Source organism: Arachis duranensis, chromosome 6, assembly GCF_000817695.3.
Source record: "Arachis duranensis cultivar V14167 chromosome 6, aradu.V14167.gnm2.J7QH, whole genome shotgun sequence".
Taxonomy (NCBI): domain Eukaryota; kingdom Viridiplantae; phylum Streptophyta; class Magnoliopsida; order Fabales; family Fabaceae; genus Arachis; species Arachis duranensis.
In genome coordinates this window covers 36,175,223-36,197,648 of record NC_029777.3, presented here as the reverse complement: position 1 = coordinate 36,197,648, position 22,426 = coordinate 36,175,223, and the positions used below count along the sequence as shown (strand labels likewise).

The 22,426-nt window shown below is 33.8% G+C and overlaps 4 protein-coding genes and 1 long non-coding RNA gene across 5 annotated transcripts; 1 reads left to right on the top strand and 4 right to left on the bottom strand.

Annotated features, from left to right (window-relative positions):
* Positions 1-3,801: 3,801 nt before the first annotated feature.
* Positions 3,802-9,698, bottom strand: LOC107493576 (protein FAR1-RELATED SEQUENCE 5-like). Its single transcript, XM_052263015.1, has 4 exons — positions 9,621-9,698; positions 5,694-6,436; positions 5,497-5,588; positions 3,802-5,042 (listed from the first exon to the last, which is right to left on the bottom strand). Exons 1-4 carry the CDS (start codon positions 9,696-9,698, stop codon positions 3,802-3,804), a joined length of 2,154 nt encoding a protein of 717 aa, XP_052118975.1.
* Positions 9,699-12,117: 2,419 nt separating this feature from the next.
* Positions 12,118-16,121, top strand: LOC107493579 (protein FAR1-RELATED SEQUENCE 5-like). The gene is made up of 5 exons (XM_021125799.1): positions 12,118-12,156; positions 13,407-14,149; positions 14,255-14,516; positions 14,801-15,712; positions 16,068-16,121. The coding sequence occupies exons 1-5, from the start codon at positions 12,118-12,120 to the stop codon at positions 16,119-16,121; spliced, it is 2,010 nt and encodes a 669-aa protein (XP_020981458.1).
* Positions 16,122-16,961: 840 nt separating this feature from the next.
* Positions 16,962-17,930, bottom strand: LOC127748351 (uncharacterized). Its single transcript, XR_008010361.1, has 4 exons — positions 17,833-17,930; positions 17,617-17,707; positions 17,428-17,521; positions 16,962-17,271 (listed from the first exon to the last, which is right to left on the bottom strand). It is a non-coding gene; the product is annotated as an uncharacterized LOC127748351 (long non-coding RNA).
* Positions 17,931-17,941: 11 nt separating this feature from the next.
* Positions 17,942-19,877, bottom strand: LOC127748459 (uncharacterized). The gene is made up of 5 exons (XM_052263014.1): positions 19,792-19,877; positions 18,507-18,882; positions 18,318-18,404; positions 18,073-18,203; positions 17,942-17,954 (listed from the first exon to the last, which is right to left on the bottom strand). Exons 1-5 carry the CDS (start codon positions 19,875-19,877, stop codon positions 17,942-17,944), a joined length of 693 nt encoding a protein of 230 aa, XP_052118974.1.
* A 339-nt stretch (positions 19,878-20,216) lies between these two features.
* Positions 20,217-21,649, bottom strand: LOC127748319 (uncharacterized). The gene is made up of 4 exons (XM_052262580.1): positions 21,513-21,649; positions 21,033-21,380; positions 20,824-20,949; positions 20,217-20,737 (listed from the first exon to the last, which is right to left on the bottom strand). Exons 2-4 carry the CDS (start codon positions 21,153-21,155, stop codon positions 20,507-20,509), a joined length of 480 nt encoding a protein of 159 aa, XP_052118540.1. The 5' UTR covers positions 21,156-21,380; positions 21,513-21,649; the 3' UTR covers positions 20,217-20,506.
* Between the last annotated feature and the right edge of the window lie 777 nt (positions 21,650-22,426).

Sequence of the window (22,426 nt, the reverse complement as noted above, 5' to 3'; positions counted from 1 at the left end):
CAATCTTTTGTATGAAAGGATTATTGTTGGTTTAGAAACTATACTTGCAACGAGAATTCATTTGTGAAATTCTAAGCCGTCAAAAATCCAATCATCATGTATTCATTAATTCCAATCAGCAAATGAATTTTTAATTTTTAAAAATTAAAAATAATAAATTTAATACATGTATTAGATACTTTATATATACATAACTTAATACACTGTACATAAGTTTTAACTCTGGTTAAATCAAATGAAGAGCATAAATGAAAGAGCAATAAATTATTTAAAAAAAAATTAATACAATTAAACTCTTATGTTGTCTCATTTAAAGAACAAATATAATCTAATAACTATATGAAAATATTTTATACTACTACATCGAAATTAAACTATAATTTGTATCTTAAAATATAAGTAAAAATACATATTAAACCAAATTTAATAAAAAAAATTAAAATATTATTATAAAATAATGAACTTATTTAGTTGAAGTTTATATGAATGAGTTTTTTTGCTCAAATTTATTATTATGCTTTCTCTAATTATAGTTTGAAGTATAAATTATTATCGTCGTCTTTTTCCGTATCGGAGAAAGTGTAACTACAGATCTTTTCTAAACTCTTTGAATCAGACTCCTCATTTTCACTGCTAATCAAAACTAAAGTCAATTTTCAATAATACAGCAACTCAGTCACCTGTCACGGTATAAAGAAAGCAAATTAATATGATACACTACCACTAAATGAACCCAACTGCAGGCACGATTCCAAAATTCAGATCAGAGCATCAACGATGACACACCAGATTACAGTACATCACACCACAAGCGATCACACCTACTCAACAATCATATCATACATTATCCTTTTTTCTTATCATTCTTTATACATGTATAATTATTATTATCTCACAATCACTCCGTCGTTATTATGTTACCTTGTTTTATTCCCTTTTCTTGTTTTTTTATCTATTCACCTTAACTGACGTGGTGCTCATACATTGAGTTTGGCTGTTTGGGACTTTATTTGTTTAGGTGTTGTCATTAGAAATTTTTATAATTTTATTTATAAATTATAAATTATTATTTGCTTAGTTGGTTATTTTTTAAATTTTAAATTATATTTTTTTAGGTTGTTAGGTATTTAGTTTTTAATGTTGTTGAACTAATTATTTGCTTAGGTGTCGTCACTAGAAATTTTTGAAAATTATAAATTTTATTTGCTTAAGTTGTTATTTTCAAAAATTTGAAGTTATTTGCTTAGTTGTTACTTTTTAATTTTAATTTATTTGCATATTACTCTTTTGAATTTTTAAAATTTTATTTATAAATTATAAATTATTATTTGTTTAAATTGTTATTTTTAAATTTAAGTTATTTGTTTAGATTGTTATTTTTAAAATTTTAAGTTGTTTTGCATAGGTGGTTATTATTTCAATCATTATGACATGTAGGACTTTATTTGCCAAAATCAGTGTTCATCCATGAACAACTTTACGTTATTTTGTCAAGAGTTAAGAGTCCTAGTGGTCTCAAGGTTCTAATTCTGGACGAAAACGAAAAATTAAAATATAAGTTTGTGCATCGCACGGGTTTAACACTAGTAGTAATACAAATAAAAAGTTCTTTTGGTGACATAGTGCTCATATGTTGAGTTAGGGGATTATTTTCTTAGGTGTCGTCGTTAGAAATATTTGAAATTTTATTAACAAATTAATAAACAATAAATTATTTGGTTAGGTTGTTAGATATTAACAAGAATTTAGTTTTTGAATTTATTAGCAAAGTTGTTAAAAATTTAATTTTTATTTTTAATATTATTGAATTAATTTAAAATGCTGACAGTCATATATTAAGTTTGGGAATTATTTACTTAGGTGTCATTATTATCATTTTTTAAACTTTATTTATAAATTAATAAATTATTTGGTTAGACTCTATGGAGAGCCGAGAGAAAATAGATAAATATGTAGTAAGTGAGAATAGATTTGATGATGCATATTTTTCGGGTGTTAGGTGTTGCCTTCCATGTTTTTTTCTTCTATTTTCCTCCCTAATTTTTTCCCTCTGGCTTGTCGAAGGGCTTTCTTCTCCAAGAGTTGGCAGCAACTGTAGACCCGAATGTAGTATTCGCAGCTGAGGGCTATGAATGTTGCTATGAAACAAGGCTCCAAAAACAGCCTAATAGGTAAGTCTAGAGGTGAAAACAAAGAAGGGATTAAAAAATCAACCCACACAAATTTTAATATGTTGGCACGACTTTTTGTCATTTGTGTTGCATAGGTGGGACTGTGGCGTATACGTCATTAAATGGATGGAAATGTGGGATCCAAAGAGCTTGGCAGAGGATGAATTGAATATGCCTATTTGGACGACCGTTAGTGAAATCCAAAACATATGTTGATGCTTATTTGCGTATTTAATAATTGATAAATAACTCTTCTTGGATGAATTCTACTTATGCTGGCTAGATTTATATTTACTTCTTTAGTGTATTCTATACCAAACACAAATACATCTGTATGTGACCTCAGGCCCAGCTGCAACAAATTCGGAAAGAAATTGTAACTGACATTCTAATTTGCAAAGACAACATCTCTAGGAGTGAGGTAGATGGTGTACTCAATGTACCATGTCGTCATGTGGAGGATAGGGGAAAGAAAAAAACTCTTGAAGATCCTTGGACGAACCCACAGACAAGATCACTGGTTCAAAGGGCAGAACTGGCTAAGAAAGCTAAACAGAACTATAAGCCATAAATTGAGATTAGAGTTGGTCGGTGTGTGTTTTTTGTTAATTTGATTTCAGGATTTAGTGGATGTTACTTTTATATACAGATGGATGTTATCAGATATAAACCAAAACTGGGTGCATCTTTTTTAAAGGGAAACCTATATTGGGTAGCAGGTTAAATATATTTACAAACAATTGATTAGGACTAGAGTTGCTACGTGTATTTACAGTTGATATGCTTGCAGAATTTACGTGATTTTATCATGAAATATTTGCGAAAGGTTTTGGATTTGGACTGGATAAAAAAAATACAATAATTCAATATCCCAGTTAATATTTATGTATAAAAAAATTGTTTTTAAATTGTTAGTTTATTTTTTTATACATGTTTGGTTTGTTTTTGCTCAAATCGAGAACACGTTGACTGAATTTTGAATTATCTTTCCAATATACAATTATCCATGCTTAACAGGCAGCTAAAAATATTTATGCCCAAGCAATAAATGCTCGATCGTGGATGTTATTCTAATAAATTAAAGGATGTTATTGGATGTAAATAAAATACATGTCTGGATATGACTTTTTGATGTCTAATTTTTTAAATAATAAAAGAAAGACCTTATTATGTACGAATACTTTTGGATATTCAAATTTAAACTTCATGTATTGCACCACATTATCGTAATGATTAAATTATCAACTAAACATTTATTATTTTAAATATTAGTAACAAATAATAACGGTAACAAAGAGTAAAAGACTAAAAAAGTTGTATATTAGTTGCCCAAGTCTGTTATTGTATTTTGTTTAATAATGGTAGATGAAGCAGTAGCAAGTTAAAATAAAGTTGAGTATAGTGATTTACATAAAATAAATCCAATAAATCACCAAAATCATGATAATGTGAAATAAAGTTGAAGCATGGGCAAAGTACAAAGTAGTTGTTAAACTCTAATGCTTATGATGTGTAGTGATGTTAAACTTCGAATCCTCCAAGAATGCTTCCTGTGAAAAAAAAATTAAAAACAAAACAAAAGAGGAAACAATTAGTAAATGGACATGACATTAATGCTATGAAAAATACACTAGGTACACATACACAATTGTTCAGCGTTATGGAATGAATTCAATAGTGATATGAAAGAGCCAGAGTGCATAGCCGAATTGTCTGTCATTTCTGAACAAGCCGGTTGCGTATCTTTGTAGGAAGTTGCCACATTTGTAGGAGATGGTTGTGCATTACCATTAGGTCCCTTAACAGACAAATCATATTGAAAGATAACATCATCACTTATTATCCATTCAACCAACTTAAAATAAACAAATAACGTGAAAAGCGGGGTAGATCTCATATTTACCTTGTTGTGATTGTGAGTGTTCTTGATTTTGCGTGCCCTCTTTTTAATAGATTTTTCCAGATCTGCCCCAAGTCTGGTGGAAGTTGGACGACCTCGCGTAGGAACACGACGTGGGCCATGTAGCTCATCCATGCTAACGGGACACTCATAATGCGTATGTGAGTAAATCGCACTTGGTACATGTGCAACTTGATGCTCGAATTCCTTGTGTTCTCTGAGCTTCTCCCGAGCACTGTCCATGGCATCACGCAATATAGCAGCAACCTCTGGAGTAGCCACAAAATCCTGAGCGATGTTGTAAAAATCAGAACACAATTGCCTAAAAATTGTCATGCTTTCATCAGAACGGTCCATGTCAATGGTACTCCTGATGTATGTGTGTCTCCGACTAACATTCTTACTCCATCGGGATAGAATGTATTGTAAGGACACTGCTGTCACACGAAAATGTAGAAGAACAGCAAGACTGTGGCAGCATAGAATACCATTCGATTGGAACATAAAGCAATCACATTGAACGCCTGATGACTGCGAGCAATACACGACTTGGTATCTGCTGTACACTGACATGTCAAACACCATCTTTTGTTGGTCAACTTCACAAACTATACTTGTGCCATGATGGTTGATTAAGGAGATGTCACAATCGGCCTTTTTTATAAATTGATCCTGAACGTCTCGAAACATGGAGTTTGTATATTCTCTCTGGAACTGCTTCTCTATTGGTGAGCTGGAAACACAAGGGATAATACCCCTTAAATCAGCAGCGTCACACTCAAGCTCCTTTTGCTCCTTGTCTATAACACAGTTTTGGTATTGGCAAACAAATTGCAACAAAGAGCTCTTATTGTTTAAATACTTATCAAAAACTGAATGCATGCTCTCACTACGCTGTGTGCTCCTCATGCCAGCCCAGAATTCGTCCTTGAAAAATACTGGCACCCACATGTGTCGGTCAGCAAACATATCTGCAAATGAACAGGAAAAACCAAAAAATGCAAAAAAACAAAAATAGCGTCGGTTAACCTCTAAGTGCAACATCCATAATGACTATAAAATAACATCTATAAAGTAGCCACACAAAGGCAGCAAGGAACCAGAAGATTATACTACCATTTAGCCACCTAGAATTGTGGAGGTCATACTCTTCAATAAAATCGTGCCAATCTCTCTCAAATGAGTCCTTAGATTTGGATTCAAACACAATCCTCTTCATGCATGTGATGAGCTGATCGAAATGACGGTAACTTACTAGCTTGTTTGGTATCTTGTTTAGGATATGCCATATGCACTATCTATGGCGTGTGTGTGGTAATATGGTCTCTAATGCAGAACGCATCTGCAGCGATTGGTCTGTTATAACACATATGGGGGCCTTACCCATACACTTCAACCAAGTACGAAAAAGCCATTCGAATGTACGAGTGTCCTCATTCCGCAATAATGTGCACCCAAGAAGCGTAGACATCCCATGGTGGTTGAAACCTACGAAAGACCCAAACGGCATGTCGTACCTAAACAATGAAAATATAAAAACATGATATGTAGGTGGAAACTCCAAATACCGTGGATGGAAAAAAGTCTAATTAAGTACAACAGAAAAAATAATAATTCCATACCTATTAGTCTTGTAAGTAGTGTCAAACGTCACGACATCACCAAAATATTCCCATGCAGCTCTACACCGAGCATCGGCCCAAAACACATTTCTAATGCTATGGTTTTTGTCCACATCTATTTCAAAGAAAAAGTTTGGATTGAGCTCCTTCATTCGTGAGAAGTGCTTAAGTAACTCTTTTGGATCCGTCTCATCCCCGGAAATGCGTAAGCGACGACTAATGTAATTTCTAACATCCTTCTCTGTAAAGGTGAGGTTGGCAGGGCCACCGACTGCATTGGCTAGTGCCTGGTACATCTTACTCGGTCTAATGCCAGCTTGGTCATTTTGCTGTATCAGGTCCTTCACATGCATACTTAGCTGACGGTTTGCTGAGAACATTCCAGATAGCTTCGGATTAAGCGGGTGTGAGTGGGATACCTCTACTCGAGAAATTCTCCACTGCCCTGTCATTTTATCTAATGCCAAATAGCAACGGGCTTTGCAGTTTGTTGAGGCCATTGTTTTCCTTCTCTGGGGTGCCTTTACACGGGATGTGCGGTATCCATCTCTGTTACAATGCAAAGCTTGATTAACAACCACCCTCTGATCGTTTATGGTCTCCCAGCCCGTGGTTCTTATTTTGACGACAAATCCAGCCCTAGCCGCATATCGGTAGTAATATGCACGCGCATCTTCTAATGTGCCGAAGCACATTCCCTCCTCGGGATCTACCTCCTCGTCACCAATGGCTTGGTTTATGACCTGGAAAAAAAAACAAAGAAAGAAAAAAAACAAATGAAACTCTACATAATAGTTAACTATACAAAAGTGGCTAATTTCACTATCGAGTATAACAAATAAAACACAATACTATACTTTTAGGTCCTAATTTCATTTTATTATGTATGTTAACGTAGATGTTAACTTCATGTAATTATTTTTGGATTTACGTATATTTTTTATTTTTTTATTTAAATTCTCTATTATATTTTAAGTAATTTAAAATTAAATATTATAAAAAAGTTATTGTTCATCAAAATACTTATTTCTATGATTTATCTCTCATTTAAATTAAAACACAGACAAGAGAATGAAAACATCCATGTCCTAACGTTTCTTTTGGAGAACAGGCGCAATGGTTGCTTATGTGTTCCAATAATAATAATAATAATAATAATAATAATAATAATGATAATGATAATAATAATAAAAGATATCAATTATCAAAGGCATAAACGACAAAAAGGCATATTTATGAAAATGAAAGAGGAATAAGACGGAAGACATAGTAGGGACCATAGCTTCTATTTCTCCAGATTTTGTTTTAAAATCTTTCAAATAAATTTTCTCTGAAAAGCATTTTATTTTAAGGAAAAAGTTTGGTAACCAAAATTTTTCAGCCATAATCAGCCAAAACTTTCCATATTTTACTTCATTTATATCACTTAATAACAGTTTTATTTTTTACTTCACTCTCTTATCATTCTACTTATCACAGTTCTTATCAAATCTGCTAATTAATGATATTAATTAGAAAATCATATCCTTTTTATTAGGCACTATTGTAATCAATACTTAATATTCCTTTTTATAATTTGATTTTTATATATAAAAATACAATAAAGATTAATAATAATTATATTTAAGAACGGTAATTATAATATCAATTACATTAAATAATTGCAATTGATTCTTTGTCCGTTATGGTATTTATCATCAATTATTGGGGATATGAAACATGAAACCTATCCTAATATATACTTTATGTTAATTCAATCATATTCATTCAAAAATCACAAGAATAACACCATTGCAAGCACAATAGTGTATAAGCCAAGAAATTTTATAAGAAATTATTTTTATCATTGTAATTTGTATGGCAATTGATTTCGACCTTAATACAGTATCTATGGCAGAAGGTGATGAAGAATTTGTACAACAGACGGACTCACCCAATGAAATTATTGCCAGTCAATCAATTTCTGAGAATATAGAAAACTACACTAGCTCTGATGAGGTATGGTAATAACTCGGATTATTTTTTTATGTATTTTTTAGCACTTTAGTTATATGCGTAACATTCTTGATCATTATTTGTTTGCTATTTATCTCAAAAAAAAATTATTTCACTACAAAAAAATCACTTTTAGCGGCCATTTATTTTACTTTTAGCGGCAATAAAAATAGCCGCTAATACATTTACCGGCAATTAGATATTAGCCGTCTTATGCTTCGCCGCTAAAAGGTTTTAGTAGCAATTATAACATTTGCCGGTAAAGACCTTTTTAATGGCCGCAAAACGTATATAACTATTAGCGGCCGTTTTTTTGGCAATTTATATGGCCACCAAAAGTAATTCAAAAATTACAATGTTATTTACTTTTAGCGGCCATTACTATTGCCGCCAAAATTCATTTTACCGGCAATTTATATGGCCACTAAAAATATTTTAAAATTGTAATGTTATTTATTTTTAGTTGCCATTACTATTGCCACTAAAATTTTAAGATTTTTTTAATTATATTATACTCATTTTCTTAGAAACAACGAACTACTTTTTTTTTCTAGAATTCTAATTATTTGTGCCATCAATTATTATTATTATGCATAATATAAATATACTGAAATTAATTACTACAAAATGAGATATTTCATTAAACTTAAAATATTGATATACAAATTTCTCTTAAGTATACGCTTGTGAGCAAGTTACAATGAATCATAAATACAACCATGTCCTGGATCACAAAATAATCAAACAAAATGAAACCCTGTGTGATAGGTGCAGATCAAATTCCATAACAGGATTTAAATGCAAAACGAAGACTACATAACTAAGTTCTACTAAAATATATAGTAACAAACACTGTGTGATCACATGCTTTGTGGGGTAGTGAGATAAACCTACCTCTATGCTTGGATGCTGACACTGCCATTAGACATATAAGGATAAACCAGAAGCTTTTCAAGGAGAAAATGTATAGAAAGCAAGATGAGCACTACCGCTATTCAAACCAATGAGATCACAACACGTGGGAGAGGTGGAGCTGCTTCTGCTTGTGCTTGGATTGAGATGGAATCAGCAGAGAAGGTTGAATCCCATGTACTCCTTTTAATTCACAATGCAAATGCATGCTCTCTTCAATCCCTATATCACTCACTTCCAATTACCATGGTTATTTAATGCCCATAACTCACACAAACACAGGTGTCAACTCTACTTTGGAACGTAACAAATCATGTCAAAATTCACTTTACGAGAAACACAAATACTGCTTCCACCCCTTTATCTCATATCTCACCCTCTATATTTTTTTGGCTCAATACTGTTTGTATGGTTTTCTTTTTGGATTGGACTATTTTTGTTACTCTATTAGTTCTGTCAGCAACAAAAATAATGGTTTTAACTAAGAGCAATTTCTTTCAAAGAAGCAGAAAACATATAATAATAATAATTACACAACAAATAATTTAATTAGGTATTTGAAAGATTTTTTTCCCAGTGTTCATTTTTACTAATAGTGTCAGCTATTTCTATACAGTATATTAAATGAGATCATGCTTCGATCATTAATCAGTAATCAATGACCATAACCAAACTCTAGCTGAAGAGGGTGGGAATTGAATTATGTTACTACCTAAATTATATACAGATCAAATTAGTCCCAAACCCAAATTTCACAAACTCTCCAATACATAGCAACAAGAAACTGACTTCATATGAAACCATGTCTCTCCCAAAAGTAGTTTTATATTTTTCATGGCTCAAAAATTGTCAATTGACAATACAAAGCTGACCAATAAACAAACAACAATAACAAAAAAAAATTAGGGTGGAATGAAGGTCCATTATGGTCCATTACCTAGTGCCTGCAGATTAAGAAATTAAGTTAAGGAATGAGGGTGGGAAAAGGGATTAGGGTGGAAGAGAATAGTGATGCAGAACTGCATACTCAATAGCAGAACCAGCTCCAGCGTATTTTGTCTGGTACACAGAAGAGTAAACACCGTTAAAATTAACCATCCATTTGAGTATAAAATAATGAAAATCACAAATGTAATTTAAAACGGACATGGTCATATGGTGGGACAATGTTAGCAACATTTGTAACCACAAAGGCCTCACCGGGCTGGAAATCTAACACATGAGATGGGCACACTCTTGAATCAGAGCAAGCAAACACCATGAACTGCAAAAACAAAACCGAACCACCACAAAGTTATTAGCCCTTCGTCCAAAAGAAAAATTAAATTTATTAATCATTATCTAAAAAGGATCCTAATCTAATTGAATATTGTTATTCCTTTTTTATTTTGGACAAGGAAAATTTAAAAGTTATCTATTTTAGTTTTTATTATTAGTTTGCTTCTGTTAAGTACTTACTTAAAAAGCTAAAATATTGACATGATAAGACATATTATAGCAACAATTTTTTGACATCAAATTAATGAATAAAAGAAAGAAAAATACTTTGGGGGCTTGTCCTTTGGCAAGTTCACCATATAAAGCAGGGTTCTTGCTGTGGAACAATAGAGAAAATGAAAAACTTAAGGTATAAGAAATAAAAGAAAAGAATAAAGAAATTACATGTTTAATCAATTAAATTACTAACTCATATTTCTCTTTCTTGAAGTGAATGAAGCCAGCTTTGATCCTCTCAGAGGCTGCATCAGATGCAGTGATTCCACCGGAAGATGATGTTCCCAATGAAAGGGAAGGAGATAATGTGGAGCATGTGATTTCACCATAGTTAACTATAGAAACTCCCGTCATTGACCAGAAAAAAACCCAAGAATGCCACTCTACCGTGTCAAGTGTCTCACTACCGCTATGCTTCTGCATCATAATATAAATCAAGCAAGACAAATAAATAAAACATCTCTTCCCAATTCAGTTACTCGCCAACACTAGAAAAATTAAATGCAGTATGTAAAGAAAGGAATTTGTCATTACATTAAAAAGATTTGTGGCAATATCTGCATCAACAGCACTAAATGGATCATCCAAGAGGTATATATTAACATTCTGGTAAAGAGCACGACCGAGCTGAATCCATTGCTTCTGGCCTCCACTCAGGTTAACCCCTTTCTCCCCTATCTCATAATCTCAAGAAATAACCGAATAAGTAACTGAAATATGTATATCATAAAAAAAGAATTTAGTCAGATGAGCACATCAAATCAAAGCGGAACACAATCAATTCTATAATTTACTCACGATTTAGTCATGTATGTTACTCCCTGAAGAACACCTGATGTTCCACCCAATACTGGAAGCACTGCAAAGAGTAAATTAACAACACAATCTTAACAGAAACCAACGATTTTGAATATTGCATTAGAAATTATGTGAGGGAAATCCTCAATAAAGAATATCAGCTCATAGCATTAGTCTGCACTCTATTTTTAAGAATTGGTGGAAGCACTGTTCTAATCAAATATATGCATCTGAAATATAAACATAATAGTACAAACCTGCAGAATCAGTGTTCCACTTGTAACCTGACCATGAAGGGCATTGACACTATTCCTTTCCATCAAGAATTTCAAGACCTATGTGTCAAAAAGAAATAAAAGCATAAGTAGCAGTACTTTAACGCAGAAATAAAATATCTGAAGAGAAGTATTGGTGTTACTTCAGGAAGAATAATACCATAAAAATTAAAGTGATAAATAAAGCTTAAATTCTTCAGAATTTATTCAATAAGTAACTTCACTAAACTTTCAAATTGAATATGCAGGAAAGGATTTCAATAAGTAATCACACAAGAATGAAAAGTAATGACCAGAAAGAATATGCAGGAAAGGATTTCAAATTGAACAACTATATTTAAGCTTGTACTTCATTACAGATTCAGCAGACCAAACTTGCGTTGCCTCATTGGCTGCTCTTTCCTCAACCAACATACAGAATGATAAATCCTCATAGGCTTTGACATAAGGAATGCAAGATGCAGAGGCTTTTTTCACTTCATCAAACATATATTCAATTTTAATAAGGCTTCAAACCCTAGAAATTAAAACAGAGCCAAGCAATAAAAACTACACAATTTAAAGTCACACCTAATTAGAAGAAGGAAAGATCCTTAACACTCAATCAGCTAAAACTATATTTAACTCACTAAATACAGAAAATCAAAGGCAATACAAGGTTTCCATCAAATATAAACAAAAATCTTAATTCATCCATGCCAAAACAGCTTTACAAATGTATAATAAATCTCAAACCTAATCCAACCAATCAAATCTCTGTCTCCCAAATGTTGCAGCCCTAGGTTTAACTTTCCTTCTAACTTCACTCCTCAAATCAGAATCACCTCCTACTTCTATCTATAATGGTTAAATAAAGGAGAAAAAGCAAAGCTCAATTTCGTATTCTAATAATCCTAATTCATCCTATCAAATGAATATTTCAGAATAACAATGACAATTGAATTTCAGCAATGTACATTGAACAAAAAAGAATTGGAAAAAAGCACCAGGTTGCGATAGAACACAAATTGGGAGCACAAGAATCAGAATTGAGAGGGAGATTAAGGAACTCGTACCTGACGATTAGAGCACGATTCATATTTCAATCAAAATCAGCGATTCAAATTTCAATCAAAATCAGCACTAGCTTGTCCGAGAAAATGATTCAGATCGCGATTAACATTGAGATGAAAACTTGGAAGAGATTCGAGCAATGAAAAAGATGGAATGATGGAGATGTGAGAAGAAGAAGAAGAAGAACGATGTGTGGTTCTCAGAAGGAATGAAGTACTGAAACAGTAGTTTGTATGAAGAAGAAGAAGAAGAAGAAGAAGAAGAAGAAGAAGAAGAAGAAGAAGACACGGTGTGTGGTTCTCAGAGGGAATGAAGCACTGAAAGAGTAGTTTGTGTGAGGTAAAGTGGCGAGGCACCAGAGTGAAAATAATTTTGGTTTAGCCGTTTAAATTTGTCTTATTTTTAAAATTTCAGCCTTTTTTTTAGTAACCATAGCTTAAATTGCCATTATAATTTATGGTATTAATGGTAAATATATAATTGCCACTAAAAAATGGTTTTAAAAAAAAATTTATGGCAATAATATTATGGCCGGTAAAAGTTTGTCGCTAAAATTTTTTTTGTAGTGTTTGCACCGGCAAATAAGTTTTAGCATCATCACAAATAATATAACCAAGACTATCATATATCATCACGCTTTCGTACACATAGCATTCATTGATATTCTAATTAATTTAGAATTTCATTCAATTCTCAAATTGTAAATTTTACCTTTAATTTTGCCAAAGAATTACAAAATAATTTTTTAAATCAAAATTCGAGTTAATAAAAATATTGAAAAACAACTTTGGACTTATTCTATAATCTAACTATTTAAAATAAAATGCTTTTCAGAGAAAATTTATTTGAAAGATTTTAAAACAAAATCTGGAGAAATAGAAGCTATGGTCCCTACTATGTCTTCCGTCTTATTCCTCTTTTATTTTCATAAATATGCCTTTTTTTTGTCATTTATGCCTTTAATAATTAATTTAAATAAAAAAATAAAAAATATACGTAAATCCAAAAATAATTACATGAAGTTAACATCTACGTTAACATACATAATAAAATGAAATTAGGACCTAAAAGTATAGTATTGTGTTTTATTTGTTATACTCGATAGTGAAATTAGCCACTTTTGTATAGTTAACTATTATGTAGAGTTTCATTTGTTTTTTTTTTCTTTCTTTGTTTTTTTTTCCAGGTCATAAACCAAGCCATTGGTGACGAGGAGGTAGATCCCGAGGAGGGAATGTGCTTCGGCACATTAGAAGATGCGCGTGCATATTATTACCGATATGCGGCTAGGACTGGATTTGTCGTCAAAATAAGAACCACCGGCTGGGAGACCATAAACGATCAGAGGGTGGTTGTTAATCAAGCTTTGCATTGGAACAGAGATGGATACCGCACATCCCGTGTAAAGGCACCCCAGAGAAGGAAAACAGTGGCCTCAACAAACTGCAAAGCCCGTTGCTATTTGGCATTATATAAAATGACAGGGCAGTGGAGAATTTCTCGAGTAGAGGTATCCCACTCACACCCGCTTAATCCGAAGCTATCTAGAATGTTCTCAACAAACCGTCAGCTAAGTATGCATGTGAAGGACCTGATACAGCAAAATGACCAAGCTGGCATTAGACCGAGTAAGACGTACCAGGCACTAGCCAATGCAGTCGGTGGCCCTGCCAACCTCACCTTTACAGAGAAGGATGTTAGAAATTACATTAGTCGTCACTTACGCATTTCCGAAGATGAGACGGATCCAAAAGAGTTACTTAAGCACTTCTCACGGATGAAGGAGCTCAATCCAAACTTTTTCTTTGAAATAGATGTGGACGAAAACCATAGCATTAGAAATGTGTTTTGGGCCGATGCTCGGTGTAGAGCTGCATGGGAATATTTTGGTGATGTCGTGACGTTTGACACTACTTACAAGACTAATAGGTATGGAATTATTATTTTTTCTGTTGTACTTAATTAGACCTTTTTCCATCCATGGCATTTGGAGTTTCCACCTACATATCATGTTTTTATATTTTTATTGTTTAGGTACGACATGCCGTTTGGGTCTTTCGTAGGTGTCAACCACCATGGGATGTCTACGCTTCTTGGGTGCGCATTATTGCGGAATGAGGACACTCGTACATTCGAATGGCTTTTTCGTACTTGGTTGAAGTGTATGGGTAAGGCCCCCATATGTGTTATAACAGACCAATCGCTGCAGATGCGTTCTGCATTAGAGACCACATTACCACACACACGCCATAGATGGTGCATATGGCATATCCTAAACAAGATACCAAACAAGCTGGTAGGTTACCGTCATTTCGATCAGCTCATCACATGCATGAAGAGGATTGTGTTTGAATCCAAATCTAAGGACTCATTTGAGAGAGATTGGCATGATTTTATTGAAGAGTATGATCTCCATAATTCTAGGTGGCTAAATGGTAGTATAATCTTCTGGTTCCTTGCTGCCTCTGTGTGGCTACTTTATAGATGTTATTTTATAGTCATTATGGATGTTGCACTTAGAGGTTAACCGACGCTATTTTTGTTTTTTTGCATTTTTTGGTTTTTCCTGTTCATTTGCAGATATGTTTGCTGACCGACACATGTGGGTGCCAGTATTTTTCAGTTTTTGATAAGTACTTAAACAGTAAGAGCTCTTTGTTGCAATTTGTTTGCCAATACCAAAACTGTGTTATAGACAAGGAGCAAAAGAAGCTTGAGTGTGACGCTGCTGATTTAAGGGGTATTATCCCTTGTGTTTCCAGCTCACCAATAGAGAAGCAGTTTCAGAGAGAATATACAAACTCCATGTTTCGAGACGTTCAGGATCAATTTATAAAAAAGGCCGATTGTGACATCTCCTTAATCAACCATCATGGCACAAGTATAATTTGTGAAGTTGACCAACAAAAGATGGTGTTTGACATGTCAGTGTACAGCAGATACCAAGTCGTGTATTGCTCTCAGTCATCAGATGTTCAATGTGATTGCTTTATGTTCCAATCGAATGGTATTCTATGCTGCCACAGTCTTGCTGTTCTTCTACATTTTCGTGTGACAGCAGTGTCCTCACAATACATTCTATCCCGATGGAGTAAGAATGTTAGTCGGAGACACACATACATCAGGAGTAGCATTGACATGGACCGTTCTGATGAAAGCATGACAATTTTTATGCAATTGTGTTCTGATTTTTACAACATCGCTCAGGATTTTGTGGCTACTCCAGAGGTTGCTGCTATATTGCGTGATGCCATGGACAGTGCTTGGAAGAAGCTCAGAGAACACAAGGAATTCGAGCATCAAGCTGCATATGTACCAAGTGCGATTTACTCACATACGCATGATGAGTGTCCCGTTAGCATGGATGAGCTACATGGCCCACGTCGTGTTCCTACGCGAGGTCGTCCAACTTCCACCAGACTTGGGACAGATCTGGAAAAATCTATTAAAAAGAGGGCACGCAAAAACAAGAACACTCACAATCACAACAAGGTAAATATGAGATCTACCCCCCTTTTCACGTTATTTGTTTATTTTAAGTTGGTTGAATGGATAATAAGTGATGATGTTATCTTTCAATATGATTTGTGTGTTAAGGGACCTAATGGTAATGCACAACCATCTCCTACAAATGTGGCAACTTCCTACAAAGATACGCAACCGACTTGTTCAGAAATGACAGATAATTTGGCTATGCACTCTGGCTCTTTCATATCACTATTGAATTCATTCCATAACGCTGAACAATTGTGTATTTGTACCTAGTGTATTTTTCATAGCATTAATGTCATGTCCATTTACTAATTGTTTCCTCTTTTGTTTTGTTTTTAAATTTTTTTTTTCACAGGAAGCATTCTTGGAGGATTCGAAGTTTAACATCACTACATATCATAAGCATTAGAGTTTAACAACTACTTTGTACTTTGCCCATGCTTCAACTTTTTTTCACGTTATCATGATTTTGGTAGTTTATTGGATTTATTTTATGTAAATTACTATACTCAACTTTATTTTAACTTGCTACTGCTTCATCTACCATTATTAAACAAAATACAATAACAGACTTGGGCAACTAATATACAACTTTTTTAGTCTTTTACTCTTTGTTACCGTTATTATTTGTTACTAATATTAAAAATAATAAATGTTTAGTTGATAATTTAATCATTACGATAATGTGGTGCAATACATGAAGTTTAAATTTGAATATCCAAAAGTATCCGTACATAATAAGGTCTTTCTTTTATTATTTAAAAAATTAGACATCAAAAAGTCATATCCAGACATGTATTTTATTTACATCCAATAACATCCTTTAATTTATTAGAATAACATCCACGATCGAGCATTTATTGCTTGGGCATAAATATTTTTAGCTGCCTGTTAAGCATGGATAATTGTATATTGGAAAGATAATTCAAAATTCAGTCAACGTGTTCTCGATTTGAGCAAAAACAAGCCAAACATGTATAAAAAAATAAACTAACAATTTAAAAACAATTTTTTTATACATAAATATTAACTGGGATATTGAATTATTGTATTTTTTTTATCCAGTCCAAATCCAAAACCTTTCGCAAATATTTCATGATAAAATCACGTAAATTCTGCAAGCATATCAACCGTAAATACACATAGCAACTCTAGTCCTAATCAGTTGTTTGTGAATATATTTAACCTGCTACCCAATATAGGTTTCCCTTTAAAAAAGATGCACCCAGTTTTGGTTTATATCCGATAACATCCATTTGTATATAAAAATAACATCCACTAAATCCTAAAATCAAATTAACAAAAAACACACACCGACCAACTCTAATCTCAATTTATGGCTTATAGTTCCGTTTAGCTTTCTTAGTCAGTTCTGCCCTTTGAACCAGTGATCTTGTCCGTGAGTTCGTCCAAGGATCTTCAAGAGTTTTTTTCTTTCCCCTATCCTCCACATGACGACATGGTACATTGAGTACACCATCTACCTCACTCCTAGAGATGTTGTCTTTGCAAATTAGAATGTCAGTTACAATTTCTTTCCGAATTTGTTGCAGCTGGGCCTGTGGTCACATACAGATGTATTTGTGTTGGTATAGAATACACTAAAGAAGCAAATATAAATCCAGCCAGCATAAGTAGAATTCATCCAAGAAGAGTTATTTATCAATTATTAAATACACAAATAAGCATCAACATATGTTTTGGATTTCACTAACCGTCATCCAAATAGGCATATTCAATTCATCCTCTGCCAAGCTCTTTGGATCCCACATTTCCATCCATTTAATGACGTATACGCCACAGTCCCACCTATGCAACACAAATGACAAAAAGTCGTGCCAACATATTAAAATTTGTGTGGGTTGATTTTTTAATCCCTTCTTTGTTTTTACCTCTAGACTTACCTATTAGGCTATTTTTGGAGCCTTGTTTCATAGCAACATTCATAGCCCTCAGCTGCGAATACTACATTCGGATCTACAGTTGCTGACAACTCTTGGAGAAGAAAGCCCTTCGACAAGCCAGAGAGAAAAAATTAGGGAGGAAAATAGAAGAAAAAAACATGGAAGGCAACACCTAACACCCGAAAAATATGCATCATCGAATCTATTCTCACTTACTACATATTTATCTATTTTTTCTCGGCGCTCCGAGTGTGGGCCATTGTGCATAGAGTCTAACACCCATAGGTTATCAGTCTTCCGGTGGAGTACATATAGCCACCAGTGATCATCTCGGCACACTGGAACAAACCACTTCATCGTTGAATAAAGCATGTTAGTATATAGTTATTTTTTCCATATTCTTGTAATGAAAAAATAGATTTTGTGTGTGGATTAGTAAGTATATAAATTACTGACATAATAAACTTTTTCTCTTTCTCCGCATCGAACCAGTGCTGCCCGCGGCCCATGAATTTGCTAAGAACAGGGACAAAACCAGTGTTCGTCCCGGCAAATTGTTCAATGTTATCATCAGTCAATATTATGGCCTGTAAACCCATTTTGCATTAGTTAAACACCTAAAGTAATAATTTAGAGTATCCTTCACCGAGGCAATTATGGTATTAATTAATATTAAGTGGGTAAGGAAAGATTGCACTAACCATTAGTCTCGGTGGAATACAGTAAAAATGCGTGCAAAACCTTGCGTTGCTCGAAGTATTGAACATGGCACAGCAGTAATCAACCACCTGAATAGAGTAAACGTATTACATTTTCATGGCACTTTAATGCATAACACATACATAGCAATTTATTACAGTTTTTTTGTTTGCTCTTGCCGTATCGCTTACTTTTCTACGCCATCCCAGTGATTGAAGATCCGCTCGCTGCAGTTGAACATCATCGCCATTGCGAATCCACGCAAGTATGGTATTCTTTGCACCCCTCTGATCTGTCACCCACTTGTATATCCTGTTCATGTCATCACCTGTCGGCCTTGCAACACCCCCAGATGGCATTAGTGTGTCCACCACAGCTTTTGTTGTTATGTTTTCTGGTGATTCAGGTTCCGGAGTCGTATTTTGATCATTTGTTACCGGAGATCTGGGCGGTGAGTCTGGTATGTGCATCTGAGTGATGCCAAGCGAGAATGACGGGATTGAAAAGTCTACTTGAGCTGGGTCCTCTGGTGCAACATACACTACCATTGCAGGCTCTCCGGATTTCCTGCACAGTCATTAACAATTAAGTGCTCTTAACTGAGTGCTCTTAACAATTAAGTGCTCTTATCTGAGCCAAAACTAAAATAAAGAAAGTTGTGTAACCAGCATAAGATTATATGGATAACATCTATTATTGATTAAACATTTCACCTCAAAAGAAGGAAAGAGTCAGAAGTAAAAGAGTCATGCAACTACTATAATCTTCAATAATTTGTATTATTGTTAAAATCATCTATCTAACTTGCCTTTGATTCGAAGGTCATTCATCAACATTATCATCTATTCCGTTTTCAACAGGTGTGTCAGACATTGTCTCATCCCCTTTGGGCATTTCAGGACATGTCCACCTCATACTCATAGTATTCCCCCTAATGGACCTATTTTGGGACTCTTAAATAAATTAGAAATTGAGCACCTATAAGTGATAATAACAAAAGACACTTGATACAAATATGAGTTAATCAAGTAAATGTAGTACGCTTAAATTCGTAAATGATGTTAAATCTAAAGTTTACCCAAAGCTTATTCGTGCAGAATAAAGTAAAGAATGGATAGTAACATCCACATTGCCAACCAGTTAGCAACCATAATGCTAGAAAGATAACATCGGGTATGAGGCACACATAACATCCGAATTTAAATGATAAAATATTAGATAATCAAACTCCTATTGAAGATAAATATACCAGTTACAACCCCTAATTTTGCCATTCTTCTCAAATAAGCACAATATTATACGTAGGTAACGTATATTAAAATTACTTTATATATGGTAAAATGTTATATGCAAACAAATATAATGATAAATTATGTCAATGCAGTTGCCCAAAAAAAATTATGCTAGTATATTATTACAATGAGGCAAGTTAAAACATTAAAACTTCATACGATAACTAAAAATTCAATAACTTGCCTTTCCTTTGAATGCCCGTCCGTAACATTATCAACTGTTGCATTTACCACTGGCATGTCGGCCAATGTCTCCTCCCCCGTAGGCATTTTGATACATGTCTTGTTCATAAACACTTTATCCCCCTCAATGCATCCGTTTTGTGAAGCTTGGCTACATTTTCTGTTTAAATAAATTGAAAGATGAACAACTATAAGTGATAATTAAAAAGGTCACCTAGCACAAATATAATCCGACCAAGTAAATCTAGTATACCCAGTATAGTACAGAATGGACAATAACTTCTGTAATTTAAATAAGTTAACATCCAGAAAGCCACACGAATAACATCAGGAGTATTATATACATAACATCCAAACTAATGAGACAAGATTTAGCTATTCGTAATACTATTTAAAGTCACTAGTATTGGCATTACTTAACGGGAGAGGACACATAGTCATCAAATTTATTATGTTATGGAATTAATGCTAAAACAGGAAAAGATGTATTTACATGTGTAAGGTCTATTGCCATGCTCAAAATAAGTATCTCCAACAGTTTTTAAAATATAGATTTACCAACTACAGCATCAATATCACACTTCTAAAATTAGATAAATAATGAATTACTCTATACATGGTAAAACTTTATATATGATTAAAAAGACACAAAATCTAAAAGATATTTATTTATACTATAATAATATTAAAAAGACACAGGTTAGAGCAATAAAAGTTTATAACAAAAGTAATAAATCTTTGAATTGCCTTTTTTTGGAAGGTTGTTGATCAAATTCAGCAAGTGATGCATGGTCAGCCGGTATGTCGGTCTCGTTTTCATCTACCGTGGGAGCTTCTTTACGAGTCTTTCTATCAGACTTTGTTTTTTTCTTGATGCATCTTCTCTTTGATACACGATTGTGCTTTTTCGGTGACCCATACATCTTTCCAATTAAATTTAGAAGCCCCTACAGTGGACAACGTATAAGTTTTATTCACGTTAGAGCTTAAAAGCAGTGATCCGATTAACATATCTTTCACATTTATGTCTCACCGAGTGAGATGTGCTTTCCTCTTTATCCATCTTCTTCAGATCAACAAGCGACCAGTCTCTGATCCACGGTTCTCTCCCATTATATCTTCCTAAATCTCCATGCTTGTTAGCATGGAGATATATAATCTGAAAGTTATAGTAATTGCTATAAACAAGGTATACTATAAAATAACAAACAACAAATCAAAGGTTAGGGATATATGGCTCACCAATAATGCGAACATACATCCATCAACTGTTTTCTTCCCTACATCCTGAAACCTCAGAACTCCCTCAATTAAAAAAATCATAAATGTACCTCGCCCAATACATCTTCCTTGGGTTCGATACATCAATGGCAGCGCGTATATGTATGTCTGAAACAGTGGCTTTCGGCGAGGGAAAGAAGAAACACTTGGCTATCAACATGATGAACTGTCTCCGGAAGTTGATTCTATCGACATCGGACTGCATCGAGCATGTGATAACATCCCTTTTCAAATCTGTTTGTGTCTTTCTTGTGAAGCTGTTAACAAGTTGGTGCTCTGTTGCTGTTTTTGGATTTTTGAAACTATCCCCTGTCAAGCACAAAATTGAGTCGATGCAGTCCAAATATTTAATGGCTAATTTAACCGAAGACATATAGTCAACGAAAGTACTGTGGATAATTTTTTTCCCTTTTCTCCCTATTTTATTTGAGAATTGCGTACCATGGTTCGGTAGTCCAAAACACCGTGCAATTAATTCAACTGATATAGGAATTTTTCTTGTTCCGACGATCAAGGAATTCTCATCCCGATTATATGATGATGCTAATGCAACCATCATATCTTGGTTGACAGCCCATTCAGGCACATATTGTAGCCAGCCAAGTCCCATGTTCTGCACCTCCATTAGTTTCTCTCTGCCCGCGCCTGAGTCTAATTGCTTCATAACTGAAGCCACGCAACATGGCGAGCACCTAGATACTAGTATTTTCTACACAAAAATTCATAATCAGCACAAAGTAACAACGAAGGAGAATGTGGGATTTAGCATTTACTATCAAAACACAATATCCCAAGTTTACAGTTAATTCACCACTAACCATCCAAGGTACCTTTTTTGGTCCAACAATTTTTTTTTTGCGATCTTCTTTCGGGATTGTTATTCTTCTGTGTCTCTTTTTTGCTCCTGGTACGAGCCATAGCTACTTCTTGTTTTTCGAACACCTGTTCACAAACAACTGCTATATATACTCAAATAACTCACTTAAATTAATCATTAACATACTAACATGTTTATCAATAGCATAGATACGCCAATATTATTATTGTTTATAATTTATTAGACATCACGATGCCCAAACCCATTTGTCAGATCCCTTTGGCACACTTCAAACCTGCTCTTTTGCATACAAAAAAATTTAAATAGCTGTATTCTTTTTCAAATTCTAATGTATAGAATTGCGAAGAACACAATTTAGATGTATGATGAATATATAAGTCACAAATTATTAATTATTGATCTTATTATAGGGAGTTTTAAATTTCGTTGACAAAATCTAAGTCATCTGTCCTAGTTAGTACTTAAAATAAATATCAGATTCAAGTTTAAATGTTTTAACATTAATGCTAAGCAATGT

What these genes read in the sequence shown, in the direction of transcription:
- LOC107493576 (XM_052263015.1), bottom strand. Translation starts at nt 9,698, where the DNA reads ATGGTTAATTTTAACGGTGTTTACTCTTCTGTGTACCAGACAAAATAC. An exon ending in GTTCTGCTATTGAGTATGCA is followed by an intron (nt 6,437 to 9,620) that starts GTTCTGCATCAC and finishes TTTTTTTTCCAG; the next exon opens with GTCATAAACCAAGCCATTGG. An exon ending in ACTACTTACAAGACTAATAG is followed by an intron (nt 5,589 to 5,693) that starts GTATGGAATTAT and finishes TTCATTGTTTAG; the next exon opens with GTACGACATGCCGTTTGGGT.
- LOC107493579 (XM_021125799.1), top strand. Translation starts at nt 12,118, where the DNA reads ATGTACATTGAACAAAAAAGAATTGGAAAAAAGCACCAG. An exon ending in GAATTGGAAAAAAGCACCAG is followed by an intron (nt 12,157 to 13,406) that starts GTTGCGATAGAA and finishes TTTTTTTTCCAG; the next exon opens with GTCATAAACCAAGCCATTGG. An exon ending in ACACTCACAATCACAACAAG is followed by an intron (nt 15,713 to 16,067) that starts GTAAATATGAGA and finishes TTTTTTTCACAG; the next exon opens with GAAGCATTCTTGGAGGATTC.
- LOC127748459 (XM_052263014.1), bottom strand. Translation starts at nt 19,877, where the DNA reads ATGCCTACGGGGGAGGAGACATTGGCCGACATGCCAGTGGTAAATGCA. An exon ending in GACGGGCATTCAAAGGAAAG is followed by an intron (nt 18,883 to 19,791) that starts GCAAGTTATTGA and finishes ATGACTGTGCAG; the next exon opens with GAAATCCGGAGAGCCTGCAA. An exon ending in CACTGGGATGGCGTAGAAAA is followed by an intron (nt 18,405 to 18,506) that starts GTAAGCGATACG and finishes TACTCTATTCAG; the next exon opens with GTGGTTGATTACTGCTGTGC.
- LOC127748319 (XM_052262580.1), bottom strand. Translation starts at nt 21,155, where the DNA reads ATGTATCGAACCCAAGGAAGATGTATTGGGCGAGGTACATTTATGATT. An exon ending in GATGTATGTTCGCATTATTG is followed by an intron (nt 20,950 to 21,032) that starts GTGAGCCATATA and finishes TATAACTTTCAG; the next exon opens with ATTATATATCTCCATGCTAA. An exon ending in AGGAAAGCACATCTCACTCG is followed by an intron (nt 20,738 to 20,823) that starts GTGAGACATAAA and finishes TGTCCACTGTAG; the next exon opens with GGGCTTCTAAATTTAATTGG.